Source organism: Bidens hawaiensis, unplaced genomic scaffold (genome assembly GCF_021521415.1).
Source record: "Bidens hawaiensis isolate Kalapana, Puna unplaced genomic scaffold, B.hawaiensis_p1.1 tig00035377_1, whole genome shotgun sequence".
Lineage (NCBI taxonomy): Eukaryota > Viridiplantae > Streptophyta > Magnoliopsida > Asterales > Asteraceae > Bidens > Bidens hawaiensis.
Genome location: NW_027496144.1, coordinates 142,075 through 164,018, shown reverse-complemented (window position 1 = coordinate 164,018; position 21,944 = coordinate 142,075). Strand labels below are relative to the sequence as shown.

At 34.0% G+C, this 21,944-nt stretch overlaps 1 protein-coding gene across 1 annotated transcript; it reads right to left on the bottom strand.

Annotated features, from left to right (window-relative positions):
* Positions 1 to 11,002: 11,002 nt before the first annotated feature.
* Positions 11,003 to 15,142, bottom strand: LOC143587234 (phosphoglycerate mutase-like protein). The gene is made up of 8 exons (XM_077068581.1): positions 14,960 to 15,142; positions 14,765 to 14,872; positions 14,619 to 14,698; positions 14,182 to 14,344; positions 12,740 to 12,814; positions 12,504 to 12,592; positions 11,324 to 11,443; positions 11,003 to 11,068 (listed from the first exon to the last, which is right to left on the bottom strand). Exons 1-8 carry the CDS (start codon positions 15,017 to 15,019, stop codon positions 11,020 to 11,022), a joined length of 744 nt encoding a protein of 247 aa, XP_076924696.1. The 5' UTR covers positions 15,020 to 15,142; the 3' UTR covers positions 11,003 to 11,019.
* Positions 15,143 to 21,944: the final 6,802 nt, after the last annotated feature.

The following is a 21,944-nucleotide window of genomic DNA, read 5'->3' as shown; positions in this document are numbered from 1 at the left end:
TTTGGCTTATCAGATGTGCATAATGATCGCACTTTGCTAGAACTTGAAATTTAAATTTTCTAAAGTTATATTCGAGCACATAAAGATATATTTCAAGAGTAACTGGCTTATGTACCCGAGATTCAACCAGTTAATTGTAGAACATCAATTCCCAAAAGTTGTTAAGACTGGAGAAGTAATGAAATTGGCTCACATGTCTGAAAATGGGTGTGCCAAGTTGAAGTCTTACAGGAACAAGTCGGAGAAAGAGATTATAGTGTTTCGTGCTATTTTTGGGCATTTAAGTTATCCATATTATGTTGCACCTACTGATAATAAATGGAGAAAGGATTAAAGTGATACAATTCCGAGGTGGATCATGTTGAAGCAAGTTACACAGTATTTGAACGTGTTTATGGTGGAGATATTGGTGTTGCTGAGGGCTTATTTCGGATTTATGATAATGAGAGAAGTTCTGATAAAAAAAGTCTAAAATTGAACAACCAATCATTATGGATCATACATATAAAGGATATGCCTTTGTGCAGGCTGGGTGGGTCTATCCAGACGGATATGATGGTGGATGAACTTGTGATTGATAGTCCTCCAACTGTGGTATTACCTGCTGAACAAACTGCTGAGGAAATCAAGGTTGTAGAGGAAAAAGAATATGAAGATGAGGAAAAGTTAGATTTTAGTGATTCATCTGATGATTTTACTGATGATGATGATGATGATGATGATGACGATGACTCGCAAGGCGGTGCTGGTGTCTGTCAGGAAAAGCATATAAAAAGTTTGACTCGTTTGGAGGAAATGTTCAACCTGATGAACCTCTACATGACCCTGAAACTAAGGATGCTTCCACTGAAAAACAATTGAAGGAATTGGTGGATTTGGATATATTTTCAGATCCTTTGAGATTTAAAATATCAAATATGGAAGATGAATTGGAAGAAGGAGAGATACCGGTTGACAAATCTGAGCTAGCAAAAATGTTAGAAGTTTTAGTTGAAGATCTAACATTTGATTTTGAAAAAGACATATCCAAGGCAAATATAAATGAAGACTGGTTGAATAATGATGTTATATTTGATGAAAGACCAGAATCAGTTAAGTATGTGAGAGAATTAGAGGAATTTGATGCCTTTGAATAGCTACTTGATGAAAAATTGGAAATGGAGCTAGATCCTTCTAAACAGCTTAAGAAATTTACTAAGGAGGAAATGAAGGGTTGGTATTCTGATCATACTGTTGAGCCAAAGAAAGTATACCTAAATCTAGTGAGATATTACAAGAAAACTCAGAAAGATGTGGCGTTGGGTAAATGTATAAGTATAGCATATTTGAGTAAAATCCGGAAGATTGGTATACAAAGATTATTTGGAGTTTAATACTTCAATAGTTTGATGGAGCTGAAATTGTTACCATGGTATGATGTGTATGACATTTGTACACATTATGACCTACTATACAAACCAAAAGGTGGTCTTGTTAAAGATATATGGGAGTTCATGGTGAATGAAGCTAAAAGAGGTTTTAAGAAGTGGATACCTCAGTTTCCTCGAGTTTTCATGTCAAGATCTAGAAAGAATCCTGAAGGAGAGTTGATTCGCACATTGAGATATTCTCGACCAGTTCTCTACGTGTTATACCTTTAAACCCGATGGAATAGGATTTTCATTCTTACTTCCTTTGTTGGTCGTACTTGTCTATAACCGATGAAGCAAGCATCTATCTGGATCGTGGTGATAAGAAATATGATGTAATACAGGTGTATGATCCAATGTGGTTGGTGAATTGCTCACAGAAAGACATTGAAGTGTTACATTTGAGCATGATACAGTGTTCAGACAAAAACGTTAAAACTCAGGCAAATCAGTTCCAGAAGGTCGTTGATTTATGTTTCAAGAAGAATATACATTCTGGACGTGCTTGGGAAACAAATTGGAGAGAAGTAAGTGCGGAACAAGATCGTATTGAGGTGGAGTTTGAGGTAGAACGTCAGGAGAGAATTACTCAGGCTTCATGGAATCGTTTTCAATATATGTCAAGCCGAGTACCTCGTCCAACTTCACAAACAACAAAGCCGTCATTTGAAGAGGCAAGGAAAGCTTATCGCAAGAAATATTTAGGCATTGATTAAAGACACAAGTACCTAGCAGTATCCAAAGGGAAGTTTGTTAGTGCAAAATGTCTAATGCTAGGTCTTGTATAGTTAAACGAGTTGAATTGTTAGATTTGTATGTTAAGGGCGTACAAGTCATACCAACGTATAAGACTTATACATCGTATAAGTCTTATACTCTGTAAGACTTATACAGCCCATAGGCTTTCATTTTTAATTATGCTTGATATTGTAATATTTTGTAATCTTTTGGTGAAAAACTTATCACTTGTACTCTGACTTCGTATATGAAATAGTGATAATTACTTTGAGTGGATATGTGTTTGATTCCTTTGCTATTTGTTTCCGCCTTATAGCTTAGTATAGTGACACAACGTATTCGGCCCGTATCGTATTACACCTACACGTATACGATGGCATCATATGATCCAAAAACCGGTCTTTCATTTATTCAAAATGATTACTTTGATTACTTAAAACCTTTTAGTTCATATGACGTTTTATGTTGCATGCTTTGGCCTAATAGGTTCGAGCACTCTCATCAAGCTCACCAAGAAAGTAAACGGGTCCCTCGGTTGATAGGGATTAATATAAATTACTTTCCTTAGACAAGATACTCGACTACCGGTATCGTTTTTCTGACATATTATTTACAATTATCTTTAATAAAAAATATCGTTTATTCATTTAGAAGAAAGTCAATTGAAAATAACTTCTATATGCAAAAATTTTTGTTTCTTAATAATATAAAATGTCTATTTTTGTAAAATTATATATATAAAGCTTAAATATATCTATAAACTTTCCCCATCGACTAGGATCTAAGCTACGAGTTGAAATATCATAAACATAACTCTTACCTTAAAATGGGTATAACGCTTAAGGACGAACGAGCAATACTTCGACTATACATAGGGTGTTGGGGCATGGTACATCGAAACTCTAAAGTGGCGTCGGGACTCCAACTCTGTGGCATGAACTACGAGAAAGTGGAAGTGATTAGGTGTTCGGGATGGCAAACATTAAGAACCCATGCTTACTATTTATAGCCATCCCCGGTCGGACCGTCAATGACCACCATTCGCCACATGTCACTCTTGTGATGAGTCATGCTTTATGGTCTTGATATGTGGCATGCTAACTTGATTAGTCACTAGCCACATGTCACTTCAAGAGGATGCATGGCATTAGATGTTGACATGTGTCCTTCCGTGTCGCCACCACGTGACATGTGTCATTTCATGGCGATGAGTCATAGGACACGTGTCGCTCCCATATTTCTTTAGCTAAATGACTAACTGGTCCCTCAACTTCCTAAATTGTCAAAATTGGTATGGAAATTTGTAGGGTGTTACATCCTCCCAACCTTTGAATTAATCTCGCCCTCGAGATTGATCGAATAAGTAGGGGTATTTCTTCTTCAATTCATACTGTAACTCCCAAATAAATCGGGACCTCGTTGGAGGTTCCATCTTACTTTAAATAACTTTAACTTTCGTCTCTTTAGTCTTTTAACTTTAAAGTCCTCTATCTATACCGGTTGTTCTACAAACTTCAGGTGTTTGTTAATTTCAACATCTCTTAAAGGCATTGCTAAAGTTTTGTCAGCTAAACATTTACGCAAGTTAGATACGTGAAATAAATCATGCACTCCACTCATTTCTTCTAGAAAACGTATATGATAGGCTACTATTCCAATTCTTTGTGTCATTTCAAACGATCCTATGAAACGTGGACTTAATTTTCCTTTCTTTCCGAGGCGGACTACCCGTTTCCAAGGCGATACTTTTAGCATTACTTTATCACCTACCTGAAATTCTAAGGGTTTCCGCCGATTATCAGCGTAACTTTTCTATTTGTCTCTAGCTTCTTTCAAGCATTCACGGATTTGAAGTATTTTATCAGTTGTTCCTTGGACTACTTTTGGTCCAAACATTTGATTATCTCCTATTTCAGACCAACACACCGGTGTTCTACATTTACGACTATATAACGCTTCAAACGGTGCAGCCTTAATGCTTGTGTGATAGCTATTGTTGTTTGAGAATTCCATTAGAGGTAAATAGTTATCCCAACTGCCTCCTAAGTCAATCACACATGCTCGGATCATATCTTCCAATGTTTGAATCATCCTTTTCCTTTGCCCATTAGTTTGGGGATGATAGGTTGTGCTAAGGTTCAAACGTGTGCCTAATGAATTTTGAAAACTTTTCCAAAAGTTAGACGTAAAGTGAATGTCTTTGTCTGAAATGATTGATAGTGGCACACCATGTAAAGATACTATGTAATCTACATAAAGACGCGCTAATCTATCCATTGAGAATGTTTCTTTCATTGATAGGCAATGGGCGTATTTTGTTAATCTGTCTATAATAACCCAGATAGTATCGTTTTGACGTGAACTCGTTGGGAGTTTATTGATAAAATCTATGATTATCATATCCCATTTCCAGACTGGTAATTCTGGTTGTTGCAATAAGCCTGACGACTTTTGATGTTCTGCTTTAACTTGTAAACAAGTCAAACATCTGTCAACATACAAAGCTATATCTCTTTTCATTCCATTCCACCAGGAGTTTTCCTTAAGATTTTGATACATCTTATCAATACCAGGATGCAACATATACTTAGACTTATGAGCTTCATTCATAATCTTCTAATGTAAGTCTCCTACAATTGGTACCCAGGTTCTATTCCCAAGTCTTAAAATATCATCGTCACATTTGACTAACAAGTCAATGGTACCATTTCGTTTTTCCTCATCAATCTTGTTTTCTTCTATTGCTTGCTTTTGAGCATTCTTCAGTTGTTCAATCAAATCAATATGTAGTTCTAATATTAATTCTATAATCCTTCCGGGTTTCTCATGCTCTTTTCAACTTAATGTGTCTGCTACAACATTAGCCTTTCCGTCATGATAGACAATTTCGCAGTCATAATCATTTAAGGTCTCCGTCCATCTTCTTTGACACATATTCAGTTCTTTCTGGTAAAAATATGCTTTAAGATCTTATGATCAGTGTACACTATGAATCTTACTCCATAAAGATAGTGCATCCATAATTTCAATGTAAATATTATGGCACCTAACTCCAGATTATGAGTTGTATGGTTCTTTTCCTGTATTTTAAGTTGTCATGAAGCATAAGCTATAAGTTTGTTTATTTGCATAAGAACATAACTCAAACCAGTGTGAGAAGCGTCACTATATAAAACAAAGTCTTCGGTACCTTCTGGCAAAGTTTCTGTTTTATCATGTCGAATGCTTCTTGTTGTTTTGGTCCCCACTCATATTTAACATTCTTACTAGTTAATGTAGTCAGTGGAACTTCAATTCAGGAAAAATTCTGTATATATCTTCTGTAATATTCTGCCAAACCTAAGAAACACCTACCTTCGGTTGGCGACTTTGGTATCTCCCATTTAGCTATAGCTTCAATCTTTGCAGGATCCACTTGTATGCCACTTGTATTGACAACATGGCCAAGAAATTGTACATCATGAAGCAAAACTTCACATTTAGAGAATTTAGCATACAACATCTCATTTCTAAGTAACTCAAGTAATTCTGAGATGAAATTTGTGATTTTCCTCTGATTTAGAATATATAAGTATATCGTCGATGAATATGATTACAAATTTATCTAAATATGGTTTACAAATGTTGTTCATCGTATCCTTGAATGCAGCTGGAGCATTGGTAAGTCCAAATGGCATTACCATGAACTCATAGTGTCCATACCTTATTTTGAAGGCTGTCTTGGGTATATCTTCTTCTTAGACCTTCAACTGATGATATCCTAAACGTAAATATGTTTTCGAAAAGAAACTAGCTCCTTGGAGCTGATCGAATAGGTCATCAATTCTAGGTAGTAGGTGTCGATTCTTAATAGTTACTTTGTTCAAATCTCTATAATCAATGCACATTCTCATTTCTTCTTGACAAATAAAATTGGAGCTCCCCAAGGTGAAGAACTTGGTTGAGTGAATCCTTTTTCTAACAGCTCGTCTAGTTGTTTCTTTAGCTACTTCATTTCTATTGGTGCTTGTCGGTATGGAGATTTAGCTATTGGATCTGTTTCGGGCATCAGATCAATTTTGAACAAAACTTCTCAGTTTGATGGTATTCCTGGTAGCTCTTCTGGAAATACATCTGGAAATTCGGCTACTACTGGCATATCATGTATTTCTTTCTTTTTGGATTATTTGGTTACGTATTCCATAAATGCTAAACATCCTTGGTTTAGGCATTTGTTATCTTTAATCATGGAGATTATGCTAACCTGACCATCATCTTTATCTCTAGCTATTTGAATTATTTTTCCATCTGTTGCTTGAAGTTTTATGGATTTTCTGTCACATATGATACGGGCTTGGTTATCGGATAACCAGTCCATACCTAAGACTATATCAAAACCAATTTCATGGGTATCAATTGGACAGGTATGACATATCCTGCTAACAAGATTTTACCAGTTTCTAATACTTCAGAAATTCCTACTCGGTCACCATTAGCCGTTTCTACGTTTAAAGTTTTGTCTAATTTTGTTAAGGGTTCGTTTAAATGACTACAAATGTTATAATCTATAAAATTCTAGTTTGCACCTGAATCAAACAATACCGTAGCATAGACATTATTAACTAGAAACGTACCAGTGATGGCATCTGGTATCTCTACTGCTTGTTTGGTGTTGAGGACAAATGCTCTGGCGTTGCCCTTCTTTGCCTCTGGTTTGGTGCCACTTCTAATAGCACCTAATCCACACTGTTATCTTCTTAGGGAAATCAAAACTAAGATGCCCCATCTCATTACAATTGTAGTAAGTTGTGTTCTTCTTCCAACAGTCTTGAGTAACGTGACCTGGTTTCTTGCAAATGTCACAAACTGTTGGTGCTTCAAATCGACATTTCCCCATATGCCTCGTTTTACAGGTTTTGCACACTGGGTAGGCGGGGTTGAATTCACTTTTCTTCATTTCTATCCTTCTATAACCATTTCCTTTCTTCTCCATCTTGTCACATGTTTCACCTTTCTTGTCTTCTTCTTTATTTCTATTGAGACCATTCATTAAATACCCTACCAATTCCATTGCTGAATCGGCGGTTTATGGTAAATGGGATCTCACCATATCTCTGATCTCTCGAGGTAACCCCCAAATGTAAAGAGTTACTTTATTAAGCTTAGGTGTCACCGATTGTGGAACCAACCTACAATACTCTTGAAACTTAGTATTGTATTCTTTTAGATTAGTTTCAATCACCTTGTGATTCAGGAACTTTATTTGAATCAGATCGGTTTCATGCATCGGGTAGAACTTTTGAAGTACCAATTCTTTAAATTCTTCCCACTTCATTTGGTATAAAGCCTCTCTACCCTTTGACATAATTAGAGTGTTCCACCATTCTAATACTTCCCCCTTGAACTTCTGTGAACACTACTAGATTTTCTCTATTTCGGTAAATGTGTTGATGATTACGATTGACTCCATCTCTTCGAGCCATCGTAGAGCTGTTATGGCGCCTTTGTCGTCATAAAATTCCTTCAGGTCATATGCCTTGGAATCTCTGAAGCTACAAGCTTCGACTTTTAACTTTTTGAATTTACGGTTAAATTTATCGTCAGCATTTGAGCTGTACAGACTTTCATCGATTGAAGGATTTGGACGAGATCGAGTTTTGACAGTCTTGTTGGACTGTCGAGATTTGCTTTTGAGTGTTGACCCTTCCTTCATTGTTTTAAGAAGCAGGTTTATTGCATTTGCTAACATCTCTCGCATTTTGTTTACTAGGTTCTCGGGAATCTCTTGTCCATTCTCTAATTTACGTTTATTGATGCTTCGTTTACTTGAAGCTTCAGTGTTTGATAGATTTTGTCCAGACATTCTACCATAAAAGTAGAGCGAGATTTATAAACAAATATAAATCTCATTTATGTACTAGAATACATATAATATCTGCATTTGTTAAGATATTAACATTTTATAATATTAACAATATAATTTAAATTATTAATTAGGTTAAGATAAATGGCTAATAAATTAAAATAAAAAAACTAATTAAAACCCGAACCGGGGGTGGCTCGAACCCGCACCCCTATCCACAACAAACCTAACGAGCACACCCCTAGCCAACTGGGCTAGGGGTTTAGATGATAAAAACATGAATCTGATATAATAAGATCAGTCAGTTTGCGAACCAGAAAGGAATATAAACCCTAATAAACCAATCAATCTATTCGTTAACTGTGGATTCAATTAACGTTAGGGTTATTGTACATCAATATGCGACGAGAAAAACCATATAAAAAATTACATATTACGCTGAAGGACGATGGCTCAATTAGGCATTATAGAAGATGGGCAGACAAGATCAAGAACAGGTACTGTTAGACCACCATCATTAAATTCGTTATGGGGCTTTTGTAGGCGGCACCATAAGGATTGTATACACACATTTAATTGAATTATTAAGATCTTTATATTACTAATTACTGAATGAGTATAAGACGGTCAATACATATAATTAATTCGAATCGTATATGATTGTTACTACCTAATTAACTCATTGGTAAGGCCGATAAAGCCATGTAAAACAATATATAAGATTCAATTTCCTAGATTATGACGAAAATTATGGTGCAAGATATATAACGGATATACGGGTTTCGAATTGGGTCGGGTTTGGATATGGGTTAAAAGGTTTAGACATTAATAATAATAATATAATCAGATTTTACAATTTGGTCCCTCTTATGAAGATGGAAACAAAAATGAGTTTAAATATTAATTAGGGTGTAAATTATATAATCTTGAAAGTTGTTTTATATAAAAAAAATAATAGTTAAACAATAATCTTAAAATAACTAATTAACTCGATATTTTATTGATAAAATTTCCCGAATATAAAAGCGGGTTGAGATATGACTAATAAACATTAATTCGGAAAATCTAAGTTGTTACATCTGACCACATATGAATGGATCCAGACACGTATATCTAGCCTGAGCCAGCAACTACTAAAGTTTTAGGGATCTAAAATCCCATATAAACTTTTTGACTCGTTGAAATGACTCAATTAAATAATTTAAAAGAGTTGGGGGCGTATTCATCTTTTTGATGAGTTGCTCAGCTAACAACTTCTTTGTATTTGAGGAACGATTACCTACGATCTATAGTTCGAGATAATAGTTTAATAGCTTCAGACCTTTAATCTGGTTAAATAGCTTTACACCTTGATTGCATATTTTATTGTTAAAATATTACTTTAGATCTTTAGTCTATAAAATCCTATTTTAATATTGACGTTTCTTCCTGTAGAAGAAATCATCTTTTTTTTTTGAACGGTAGTAGAAGAAATCATCTAAATTATACGTTTCTATCTCTAGAAGAAATAATGTTTATAAAACTTTTATGTTTCCTCCTTTAGAAGTAACATTATTTATTCAAAATGATTACTTTGATTACTTAAAACCTTTTAGTTCATATGACGTTTGATGTAGCATGCTTTGGCCTAATAGGTTCGAGCACTCTCATCAAGCTCTCCAGGAAAGTAAACGGGTCCCGCTGTTGATTGGGATTTATACGAATTGCTTTCCTTAGACAAGAGACTCGACTACCGGTATTGTCACCCTTCCAGTTACTACATGCCTGTCATGTTTTTCTGACTAATTATTTACAGTTATCTTTTATAAAAAAATTAACATTTATTTCTTAAGAAGAAAGTCAATTCAATAACCTTTATATGCAAAACTTTTTGTTTCTTGATAATGAAGAAACGTCTATTTTTGTTAACTTTATATATAAAAATCTTAAATATATCTATAAACTTTCCAAGGTTTAAGCTATACCATCGACTAACATCTACGAGTTGAAATATCCTAAACACAACTCTTACCTTAAAATGGGTATAACGCTTAAGGACGAACGAGCAGTACTTCGACTATATGTAGGGTGTTGGGGCATGGAACATCAAAACTCTAGAGTGGCATCAGGACTCCAACTCGGTGACACGAACTTCGAGAAAGTGGAAGTCATTAGGTTTACGAGATGCCAAAAATGAAGAACTCATGCTCACTATTTATAGCTATCCCTAGCCGGACCATCAATCACCACCATTCGCCACATGTCACTCTTGTGATGAGTCGTGCTTTAAGGTGCTGACATGTGGCATGCTAGCTTGATTAGTCACTAGCCACATGTCACTTCAAGAGGATGCATGTCATTTGATGTTGACATGTGTCCTTCCGTGTCGCCACCATGTGGCATGTGTTGTTTCATGGCGATGAGTCATAGGACGCGTGTCCCATATTTATTTAGGTAAATGAGTAAATGGCTCCTCAACTTTCTAAATTGTTAAAATTGGCCGATATGGAAATTTGTTAGGTGTTACATTATTCCTTTCTAAAAACTATTCTTTTTTTAGTTTGATGAATGTTATGATTTTGGTTTCAAAACTCTGTAAACAAAACCCACTACTTGGTTTGACTAAACGAAATTAATATTTCTATTCATTCTAACACACGCCATAATCCACAGTTAACATTCCTGTATTTTAGGAGATCACGCATCTGAAAGTTAAAATGCAAAAAATGGAAACGTGCATAAATGTAAACATGAAACTTAACACGCATAAAATAGCTACATAAACTAAATGTGGCTTGCTTTGACGGGTCTTCACGGGCCAGCTCAGGTCAAGCATGGATCGTATCAGAGAAAGCACAATGTGGATGTGATTCTCTACTGATCAGCAACACGACTTGGGGCATCAGCACCACTAGGAATTTTCCCAGGAAAGTTGGTTTTTGAAGTGTCGGATCCTATCATGCTGCAGAATACAAAATGATGGTGAGACGGATTTTTATTAAAATAAAAGCAACGAAAATTAAAAAACAATATATTCTTGTGTAATTTAGATTATCCTCGATCAACATTGACCATTGAACGAAGCTCGCAGTTACTGAATCTGAGTACACACAATTGAAATAAATGGAGTTATACGACATATAACTAATATCAAAAACAAATAAACTGTTTCGTGTATCAAACTTTCTCGCATCAATAACGACTTAAAACTAATATGATATGCGACATATATCGCGTATGTATTGTTAACCGAAAATAGATTCGTGTATGTGAGTAAAAGTAAATTCACCAACAAAGATTCCCGTATCTTATGACTATACGCGTGTAGTTATGATAAAAAAAATAATCAACTTACTGTTTGGACATTTCTTCCTTGATTGTCGGGTGACAATCATCTCCATATTTACCAAGTGTCGTATGTAGGAGACCACTGTGAGTAACAACTGCAATTTCCTTCTCTTTCCGTGTCAACAACCTTCAAAAGGTTTTGGTGAAAAAAAATGTGTTAAAAACCTTCATAAGTTTTATCAGAGGTTAGATTTATCATATATAATATATAAATTTGTGATTATACACATATGAAGGAATAGATTAATTAATATGTGTAAATAAAAAAAAATTAGATTTCTATGTAACAACCAATTACTCGTGTAAAAAGTTTAGATATGGTAAAAATGAATTTTCTTGTAATAAAAAAGTTTATTTTTTTAACAGCAAAACAATTGTGAGACCTGGGTTTCGAACCAAGGGCCTTTCGTTCACGCAACAACAAACCAACCACGTTACTGTAGCAGCTTGATTAATTAAAAAAAATTACATATATAAAATAAAAAAGCACTACTCTCAAATAATATTAAAATATAAAAGATTTTTAATAAAATAGTTGCTTAAGAGTTTTAAAAATTCTTAAATTATATATATTAATTAGTGGGTATTATATATATAAATATGAGTTGAGTTATTTTATAAAAGCTACAAAAATGTGAAGTATGAGAAACCATAATTAATTGACATATGTTAAATGGGACCTAAAGTGAGAAAGATATAAGCATAATTACACACATTTTATCTCTTTATATGCAAAGCACATATTAATTCTTACATTTAAAATGTTTTTCATATGATAATTTTTTAAAAAAAACTTTCACAATAATAGCAAACGTTTTTTAAGTTTAATGTGAATATGACTTTGTTATATATAAAGAGTATTTGTGTTTGTCATTGTACCTTTTTTTTCGTAATTGTGTCTTTTTACTCATCCCGAACTATAAGTGGGTGTTTGGGATCGCTTATTTTAAGCAACTTATGACTTATTAACTTTTAAAAAAGTTAAAAAGTGTTTTGTATTGTGTGTTATTATGAGAAGATAAGTTAATAAATTACAACTTTGTAACTTGTTAACTTATAGAACAAAGTTATAATTAAGGAGGTAAAATAAGAAATGCCAAAAACAGAATTATGTAACTTTTTAGGATACGAATACAAATTCTGATAATATCTTGAATACAAAATTTTATAATAGAATTAGAAGTTACCATTTCATAAACTTCACTCCCCTGGCTGCAATCTCTTCATCCGTTTCTCTAATATTCGGTTTCCACCAAACATCCTCGTCGTTTTCTACCTGAATAAAACATGAAAAAGACAAAACATTCTACTTTTAGCCGGCAAATTAACCTTAAAACTACATTGTATACATGAAAAGATGATGCATTCTATATATGATTATGATTAACTAACAATAAAACCAGTGTAAGAAACTTCTGTTTACCAAAGAAAAATCAATTGCTGGGAACATGGGTTTGTATTCGGTTATACTTCTCCTCCTATCACAAGGAAGAAAACCTGCAATAATAATATGATTTCAGCGACTTATAAACGGCTTATATCTTAAAATATGAGTGTGCTAGCCTAAACATATATACCACCAGGGGCGGACCTACATAGTAGCCGTCGGGGTCCCGGGACACCAATGTTTTTTAAAATTTATTTAGAAGCGATATAGAAAATTTTTGAAGGACCCCATATAAATTATCACTTGGACCCCATAACAATGTTACAGATCTGCTCTGCTAGGAAAGATCCTTGTTTTGGGTGTGGAATGTCCCAGGTTCAAGTCTCATCCACAATCCGTTTTTTCTATGTTTTTGCTATTTTCTTTTTTAGTCAAATAGTCAATATAATAATTAGGGTTTTTTAAGTTTATAACATCAACCAGAACAGATCTGAACGTTGTTGCTCAACCTCAACTCCTCAACACTGCTCAAGCCTCCGCAAGACCGCCACCAACCCACCACCTGCCGCCGCCGCCCTTCTCAGCCACCATCCATCCCTTTGACGCTCCTCTGTCTTCATTGATTTCTGATTTTGCCACAACTTTCAGGTAATTTTAAACACTTACTCCATAAAATAAAGATATCCAATTGATTGATTTTATGCAATTATTTACTTAGATTAGTAACTGTATGTTGTATATTATTATTAGATTACGACTTTGTTATGTCAAAAACTTAATTTTAAGGTTAGTTATGCAAGAATCATTGAAAAGAATGGGGAAAGGGTTTGAAGATGGGGTATTGTTATATATATATATATACACATATATATTATAGATTTAGAGAAGAGCCATGCTATGGAGTTAGGGTTTGAGGAGAGTAGCACGGTTTAGATCGTGCAAAAACGGTTCATTTAAGAGTGTTTCAATTTGGCTCGGGTCAAAACGATTCTTTTTTCAAAATTTTAATTTTGTTAAGGTCGAAATTGGCTTTGACCACTAGACTCTTGTTGAATAGAGTTGTAACATAATAAGTTAATTAAGCATAACTTAGATGGTCTAGCTATTTACGAGTATGAGGAATTTTGTGAGAAATGCGGTAAATATCTAAAATGGGTTTAGTCATGTTAAATTAGTAGCAAAAGAAATATTTGGAGCCCGTATTTATTTACTTTCTATTTCGTAATGGCAAAGCTTTGATTTTGCAGATGGAAGCATGTAACTTGTTCGTATCATGATTGTAATGTTTTCTCTTATCGTTTCGAATGACATCGTATTGTGTGTGTTTTATTATAATGATATTGTTTTCTATTATGTTTCTCCACTCGACTCGACCCGACCCGACCCGACCCGACCCAAACAACGACCGGCCCAAAAATTTGAACGCCGAAAATAACGGGACCCCGTTGTCAAAAAATCCTGGGTCCGCCACTGTATACCACATGCTCCCGTATAAGCTCATTAGCAATGAACGGAGGACAATTTAGGCTTGAAACTGCGGGACGATTGCTACCGCCCGTAAATTCTGCCATTAGTGGAGGCACATCACTCCCATCAGCAAGAACTCCACCTCCAAAAGCACCTGCTGCTGTTTGCATAGTCCTACAACCACAACAATTAGTACATACTTGTAGCCTTTAATTATGAAGATGTTATATTAGTGATCTTGTACATCAATAATTCAATATTATAGAAAGAAAGTAGAAAATAAAAATATATCATGACTTTGAGAACCTCAGGATCGTGAGAAAACCAAAAACTCTATCGTAATACTACATACATGTAGTACTAATATCATATATATGTCATACACCGCATAGCGATGTTTTTGGTTTTATCACGATTTTGTGAAATAATTAATATTAATCCGAAGTACCTCATCAAAGGTGAGACTATAACCAATTCAGTGTTTTTGAAAATTCCAGATGCATGAAGATGCTTCTGGAGATTATCGACCTGCAGTTGGACATATCAAAGTCAATATTTATCTAAGTTAGTAACAAGATTAAGTTGAAATAGTACCTGGTCCCAACCAAGAGGGGTAAGCTGTGCATCAAAGTATTCCTCAGAAATTAATAAACATGGGTCCTCGTCTGCTGCTACATTGTGAGTTCCTTGAGCATGCCTCACCTAATTATAATATTATTATTAGCGGTTTAATATTAACAAAATTGGCAATAACCAAATCCATCAAAATAAAAACACACATATATATACCAGATGAATGATTTTAGTGTGGTGCTGAGGATATATGCCTTCATTAATATTGACATTCATTCTGCAATCAAGAAGTAAGGAAAGACTTAGGATTGTTGGTGGTGATGGTGATGAACAGAGACACACTTGTCCGATATTTATAAGCAGAGGCTGTTGGAGTGTTGCCTTCACTCTTATATATTTATTTTATTAATTTAAAATATATATGTAATATTACTAAGAGCATGCACAACAACGAACTCATGCAAATGTTCACATGATCGTCACCTCATATTTCAAACTTTTCTCAAAAACCTCATTTTCTTTCACAACAACAAACCATTACAAACTTATTAAAAATATTAAATATGTATGCATACATGTATACTATATGATTTGTGTATGTATGAGAGAGATGGGGACCCACACTCTAAGTTTGCTACAAGTTTGATGTGGCAAACCTTTATTAATCCATAATTCTCTATTATAACAGTGAAGTTTGGTTTCTTCAAAATTTGTAAAGTGACACATTTTGTTTTGGCTACTTGCATGCGTTCCCTCTGCATTAAATTATATCTTTGCCATGGCGGTGGACCCATCGTTTTTGTTTTCTTTTGTTTTTTTAAATGAATTTTTATAGACACGTTTTACATTCACAATTTCACATGAAGACTCACAATACAAGGCTTGGATATTAAATCAAATTCATATCAATTCATATCAATCACTACGAAAGTTTCAGATTTGTAGCCTACACGACTCGTATAGGCCATAGGATTTTGTAATATATCGCACCTACAAGACTCATATAGGTCTATACGACCGGTTTAAACAATGCATGTACGGCAACGGCAACGTTAGACGTGTCAATCCGTAGTTTGACCATGACATCTTCAATGTACATATACGTGTTGTGTGTTGTGTAGACTTACAATATTCCTTCCAAGATACTTGACGGAAAATGCGAAAGATATACGTGATGGGACTTAGGACTCAGCCGAAAGTTATTTGACGGGATGTAAGATTCAACAGAATATTAATTGACAGGATTTAAAATTCTACCGAAGATAATATAAAGAGGTGTATAAGTTTATTCATTTTTAGTCACTCTCGTTTTCTCTTATATTTCTCCTATTTTCTATAATGCTATAAGATTAAAACGAGTGGACTTAGCGATGTCAATTTTTGACGATAACTATGAGGTGGTGAAAACTCAAGCAACACATCCATTTATTTTAACTGAAAAAATAGTTTTAGTTAATTATGTTTGTATTATCTATTCAAGTGTTCCTAACAATTAATTTTTTTATTACTTATTTTTATCTCTCCGAAGAATTGAAGTAGGCTAAAGCAAGAGTTTGGGAGAATGGTGTCTTTATACTCACCGGACGTTGAACAAAAACTCTACCAGGGATGTGATCGAAGTTTTTCTGAAGTGTGTGATCGTGGTGTGAAATAAAAGTCAATGGTGACAATACGTATGATGGTTGGATATTACAGGATATTCATAATGACCACAACCGTCCAATCACTCAATATATGGAGGGTCAAACACAAGTTATCAGATTGACTGATGAAGAGAAGATTATGGTGAAAGACATGAAATGAAATAAAACGGCTATCACGTGACATTTTAGTTATTACATTGTAGGTGGTGGATTCATAAAATTTTTCAGGTGGTGCACTTACTTATAGATGTTTCAATTTTATAGAGTCTGATATAAAAAATTACGGGTCAGTTTGAGGTTCGAGTTGGTTCGATGGTTCGGGCAAAGTTTATTACATAATAAAAATATGATAAAATAATAAAAAGACACCGTCATATATTAAAAATTAAAAAGCAAATAATAAAATACAAAAATCTTTAAGAATTAAAAAATATCCTTGTAGTTGTTTCTTGTTTCCTACGAGTATTCATTTTTTGAAATCGTTGCATTACTTCGTCAACCGAAACTTGTTGGAGGATTCCGTATTAATGTAACAAATGCAAGAATCGTTCATGTAATCGTCACCCATCCTATTAGGCAAATCCGTTTCACATTCTTCATTTAAGAAAACCATATTTCAACACTTGCCATTGCAACCGGAAAAACTAATGATAACTTTATTAACATTTGTAAATTGAATGTAACTGTCAAATAATAAATAACACTATTGAGGTGTTCGATTATACTTTTTTTTTTCACCAAAATTTATGGTTAATTACTTAATTTTGTATTATGTAGGAATATTTTAGAATTTCAATTTGTGAATTAATCCTATATTTACAAAAAAATATATATGGATTGAAGTTTGTATATTATTCTTACCTTATAAACTCTTGCTACTACAATATAGTTTTAGGATTAAGTGTGTGCTCAAGAGTGTTCTAATTCATAGAGAGTTTCACAGAAGTATACTGATTACAGGTGGTTTGTGTTATTTAATCTTTGGTAGTAGTTGGATAAATACATAATTTGAAACTTATTTTACTTTCAAAGTGGGATGACTCGAGCTTCGAGGAAGAGTAGAAGGTAGGAGGTGTGTGGTCGGTCGGAAAAGCAGTAGGCAGCGACGGTGGTCGGAGAACGGCGATTATATGATCACTGTGTGTGTGGGTTTGAAAAGGGGAGAGAGGCAGCATAGCTGTGTACTATGTGTTTTATAAGACCATAAATTGATATAAGGGCATAAAATTGAATTATAAAAAAAAAGTTCTAAAAAATCTCCTAACAATTGGAATCGAACCAATGACCTTGAGTTTACAAAACCAATTCCTTACTAGCTAGACCAACTTTTGTAACGTATATAAGGTGGTTCCTTCCTAATTTATAAGGTGATTCATCTAATATTTTCTACATATAAATACAATATTATTTTGAAACCGAACCACCCATTTATCATATATATCCGCCGAACATGTTGGAAAATTTTGGACTAACAATAATTATTAGTATATGTTACTAATAAACTAATTATTAACGGGTCCAAATAGTAGAGATGAATGTGACATCGATATGCTAAAGTGTTTAGTTAAGAACTTGAACACTGATTAAAAGAGAAATGAGTTTGTCCCACATTGGTAGAACGTTTGAGAGCCGCTTTAGTATTTTTGTATGGTTATTTCGGATAGTGTGACAACTATCGTCGCGTGGTAGCACCATGTGTGTGAGTGTGACTGGTGAGCCACTTGCTACGTGTCATCCTTTGGAGAGTTGTGTGCCACCAACCGACACATGCATGGCAGTATCATGTGGAAAGTGCCATCAAGTGTCATTACATGTGATGAGTCAGCATGCTACGTGTCACCTCCTAGCATGCTACGTGTCACCTCCTAGTGATTTGTGCTCCACGAGCTGACACATGTCATGGTGACTTATAACCTGACTACTATATATAGAAAGTTCGGGTGAGTAGTTTCCAGATACCAACACGCCGACAAACTAGATCACTCACGACTCGAAGTCAAACGCATTCCGACCAGCTCGTTATATTTGCTTCCTGCCGATGATACGTGTTCTTAGTTCCAACTCTCTCTGTCGATCTCGATCCCGATCTCTCATTACAAATAGAGTTCGGGTGTTAGGGTAATCCCTGCAGTACATACTGCTTCGACTGTTGTACCCTGGGAAACAGACGGGTCCGCAAAGGTAGCCTGAAATCTATTTTAAGGGACCTCTGTTTAACAGAAATCCTCAGCCACAACCGGGAACCACAGTTTATTTAGTTTTGCAGCTCGAAAGGTGTAGATGTTTTCGGGTGATCAAGATGGGTTCACCAAGCGAAGGGGGATACAAGAAGACATGACTCGAAGGTGACGCTCTGGTCTCGGTGAACACGAGCTAGACGATGAGAGCGCGATTCGGATGCGGTTTAAAGACGCTAATCAACTCGGATCCGGTCCGGTTTCAACTTGTCGAAGAATTCGGCGTTCGAGCACAAGTTAGGGACTTCGGTATGAATCAAGTAATATGTTTATGTTCAGTTTCTTGTTATACTCATTTAGATTTGTATTCGGTATAAAAGTATTATTTATTTGTTTTATTAATATTGTTTAATAAAATCGTGACCCGTGTCCTACAATCTTAAAACAGATTTTAAACTTTCGCAAAATTGTTGTGACAATCTTAAAACCATTATAAAGGATATTGGGGTCACGAAAGTTTAAAATTATTAATTGGATTTTTATAAATATTTGCTTTGGGAAAAGTTTTTGTTAGTACAATTGAGCAGGGATTTGTGATTGAAGTACAATATGTAATCTGAACACCATAATACGAACGGGTAATTTGATTCAACCGTTTGTAAATGATTTTTTTAATCCTGTGTGCTCTAACTATAATGTTAGCCGTGGGTTTAATAGTTAAAAAAACTTTGGTGATCGTTTTGTCTACAATCGAGTAGAAACGGTTCATGAAAAATCGTACACTTTTAAAACGATTTGCAGTGGTTTTTAGTAAACCATTACTTTCTACAAATGTTTATACGCTTACGTGCAGTAGATTGGGTTTAAATTATAATCAATACATTTTTTGTAAACATTTCATCTCCTAACATGCGTGTTAGAAATTAATTATAAAATTTTATGGACTAAACGACACCTTTCCTAACATGAGTGTTATAAACAATTATTTTGTAAGATAAAATTATATGGCGCCTATATGAGAAACCAATTTTTTATAAAAGAATAAGGTTCGTTTCCTAGCACACTCGTTGGAAATGATTCTCTTGTAAAAGGGTTTTTCATGAACGTTAATTTATCTAACATATGTGTTAGATAAACCAAAGGTTTCAAAATGGTTTATTCGAAACCGGGCCCCTCTAGCATGGGTATTACAAATTATTATTTTGAATAATAATTTGACTAGAGTTTGTCTAATATTCTACAAACGTGTTAGCATTATTGTTTTGATAAATAATAAGTTTTAGACATTTATATTTCTAATGAGCACTAGAAAATGTGGGGTTTGATAAACCTATAGAGAAACATTTGTGAACGTTTAATTCTTCTAACGAGCATGTTTAATATTATTGTATTGGTAAAATAATTAAACATGATTTATATAACTAAAGGTTGTAAACATTTGTCTCTAAATATTTGACTTCTAACAAGTGTGTTAGAATGGGTTTATTGTTATAAACCACAATATTTTAAAAATGATATGAGATCATTTATTTTCTAATGAGTGGTTAGAAACGGGTTATTTTATAAACCAAGTAATGTGAAGTCATTAATCCTCTACCGAGCAACTTAGACATGATGTTGTCTTTAAACAATAAATTTTCAGAACATTGCGTAAATGTACAATTCTAACTAACAAGTTAGAAATGTGGTTTGTTACAATCGATAAACCTTTTGTAAACATTAGTTTTCTAATATGTGTATTAGAAGTAAAATAGTTATTGTGAAACTAGTTATAAAGTTTTGCAAACATAAAGAGATATTTTGAAAGGAATAAAATATGTGTTTGTAAATATAAATGGTTCGTTGCTTATACAAAAAGTGGCATGTCGGATAGACTATTGAAATAAAAAAGCAACTTGTTGTTATGAACATAATTAATTGTCCAAATATTACTACTAGAGAATAGAATATTATTTAACGTGTTATTATGATTGGACAGATTTTGACTGTTCAAGAATAAAGTCTCAGAATGAAATGAGCTAATGATGATATTAATTCATAAAGCCTTATTGAGGGAGTCCCTCAATGAAAACAACGAGATGATATCATTACAAAGATCTTGACCGAACGACAAAAGTGTTGAAGATAATAACACTTTGAGAATTGATGTTTAGATGTTGTCAATTTATCCATTTGAATTGTTGTTAAAAAGACTTGTACACATTTCGGTTGTATTAGTTTGTGTTCAATATATTCAAATAACACGTGCAATTTTACAACAAAATTAATCAATGTGTATTGTGACTTACAAAATGTCATTTTGTATATTTGGTTTAATGGATAGTGCAAGAATATATTTGCACAATAGACCACTTAAGAGTTGTTCCGTTGACAAGTAAGTCCATGACAAGACATCATATATCTAATTACGCCAAGAGCAAATGTGGTGAGTGTATTATGTATTAAGATGAATACACAAGAGCGAGTTATATCATTCAATGTTGAGAGCATCAACATGAAAACGCACAAGTGCGTTTCGATGATTATAAACTAATGAAAGGAATATATGTTTATTATTTTAAATTACTATAATAACTTTTGTGGTATTTTTTATAAAAGAATTACAATAATGATGAACTTTCCAGTACTTATATATATTGTTTGAACTATGGTGGAGGATTTGTTCCCCAATTTAAGCATATCTAATAGTCATACTATTCAATGTCAATCAGAGTGATTCCACTTCGACCATAATAGTGATTGTAGACGAGTACCATTTTTCTTGTTATAATAAATATGTTCATCAAAGTGACTTGGATTACAGACTTATGTTTAAGTCTCTACGAGTCAATGGTTAAGGCCTTGGAGGTTAAAGGCAAATGAGTTATAACCATAGCACATGAGATTAACTTCTGTGTTAATAAGTTCTAAGAATGAGGTTGAGGAAAGGTAAATGTAATCGAATTATCTTTTCTAAACTAAGAAATGAATGTTGGAAAGAGAAAATGTGATATCTCTTAAGGTTTTGAAGAATAAGAATGATGCATATTCTGTTTACAGGCCTAATATTGTAGTCTAAGCATGCTAGACTAATACCAGTAAATGTTAATTAAGGTGCTTGATGAAGACTAATTAACGTGGACCATTCAAAACATATACAAGAGAGAGTTTGTGTATAGACAAGTTAAAGAAGGACTTCATTTAATCTAAGGTAATAATATAACTCTTGAGGATCTTGAGTAGATCTCAACTTTCCAATTTCTCCTAGATGTGACTAAGTTTGTGACGGCTTGTTAACTGCCATATGATAAGAATTAGCGTAAACACTAGATAGTGGTTGAAACTTATGATAATGCATGAGTTTCTTTATTTGTAACATCAATGAACTCATTGATACAATGG

Bases quoted from the DNA above. Each gene is read 5' to 3' on its own strand.
- LOC143587234 (XM_077068581.1), bottom strand. From the start codon at position 15,019: ATGAATGTCAATATTAATGAAGGCATATATCCTCAGCACCACACTAAA. The intron at 14,699-14,764 runs GTACTATTTCAA...GTCCAACTGCAG, and splicing joins CCCCTCTTGGTTGGGACCAG to GTCGATAATCTCCAGAAGCA. The intron at 12,815-14,181 runs GTATACAGTGGC...ATTATTATTGCA, and splicing joins AGCTTATACGGGAGCATGTG to GGTTTTCTTCCTTGTGATAG.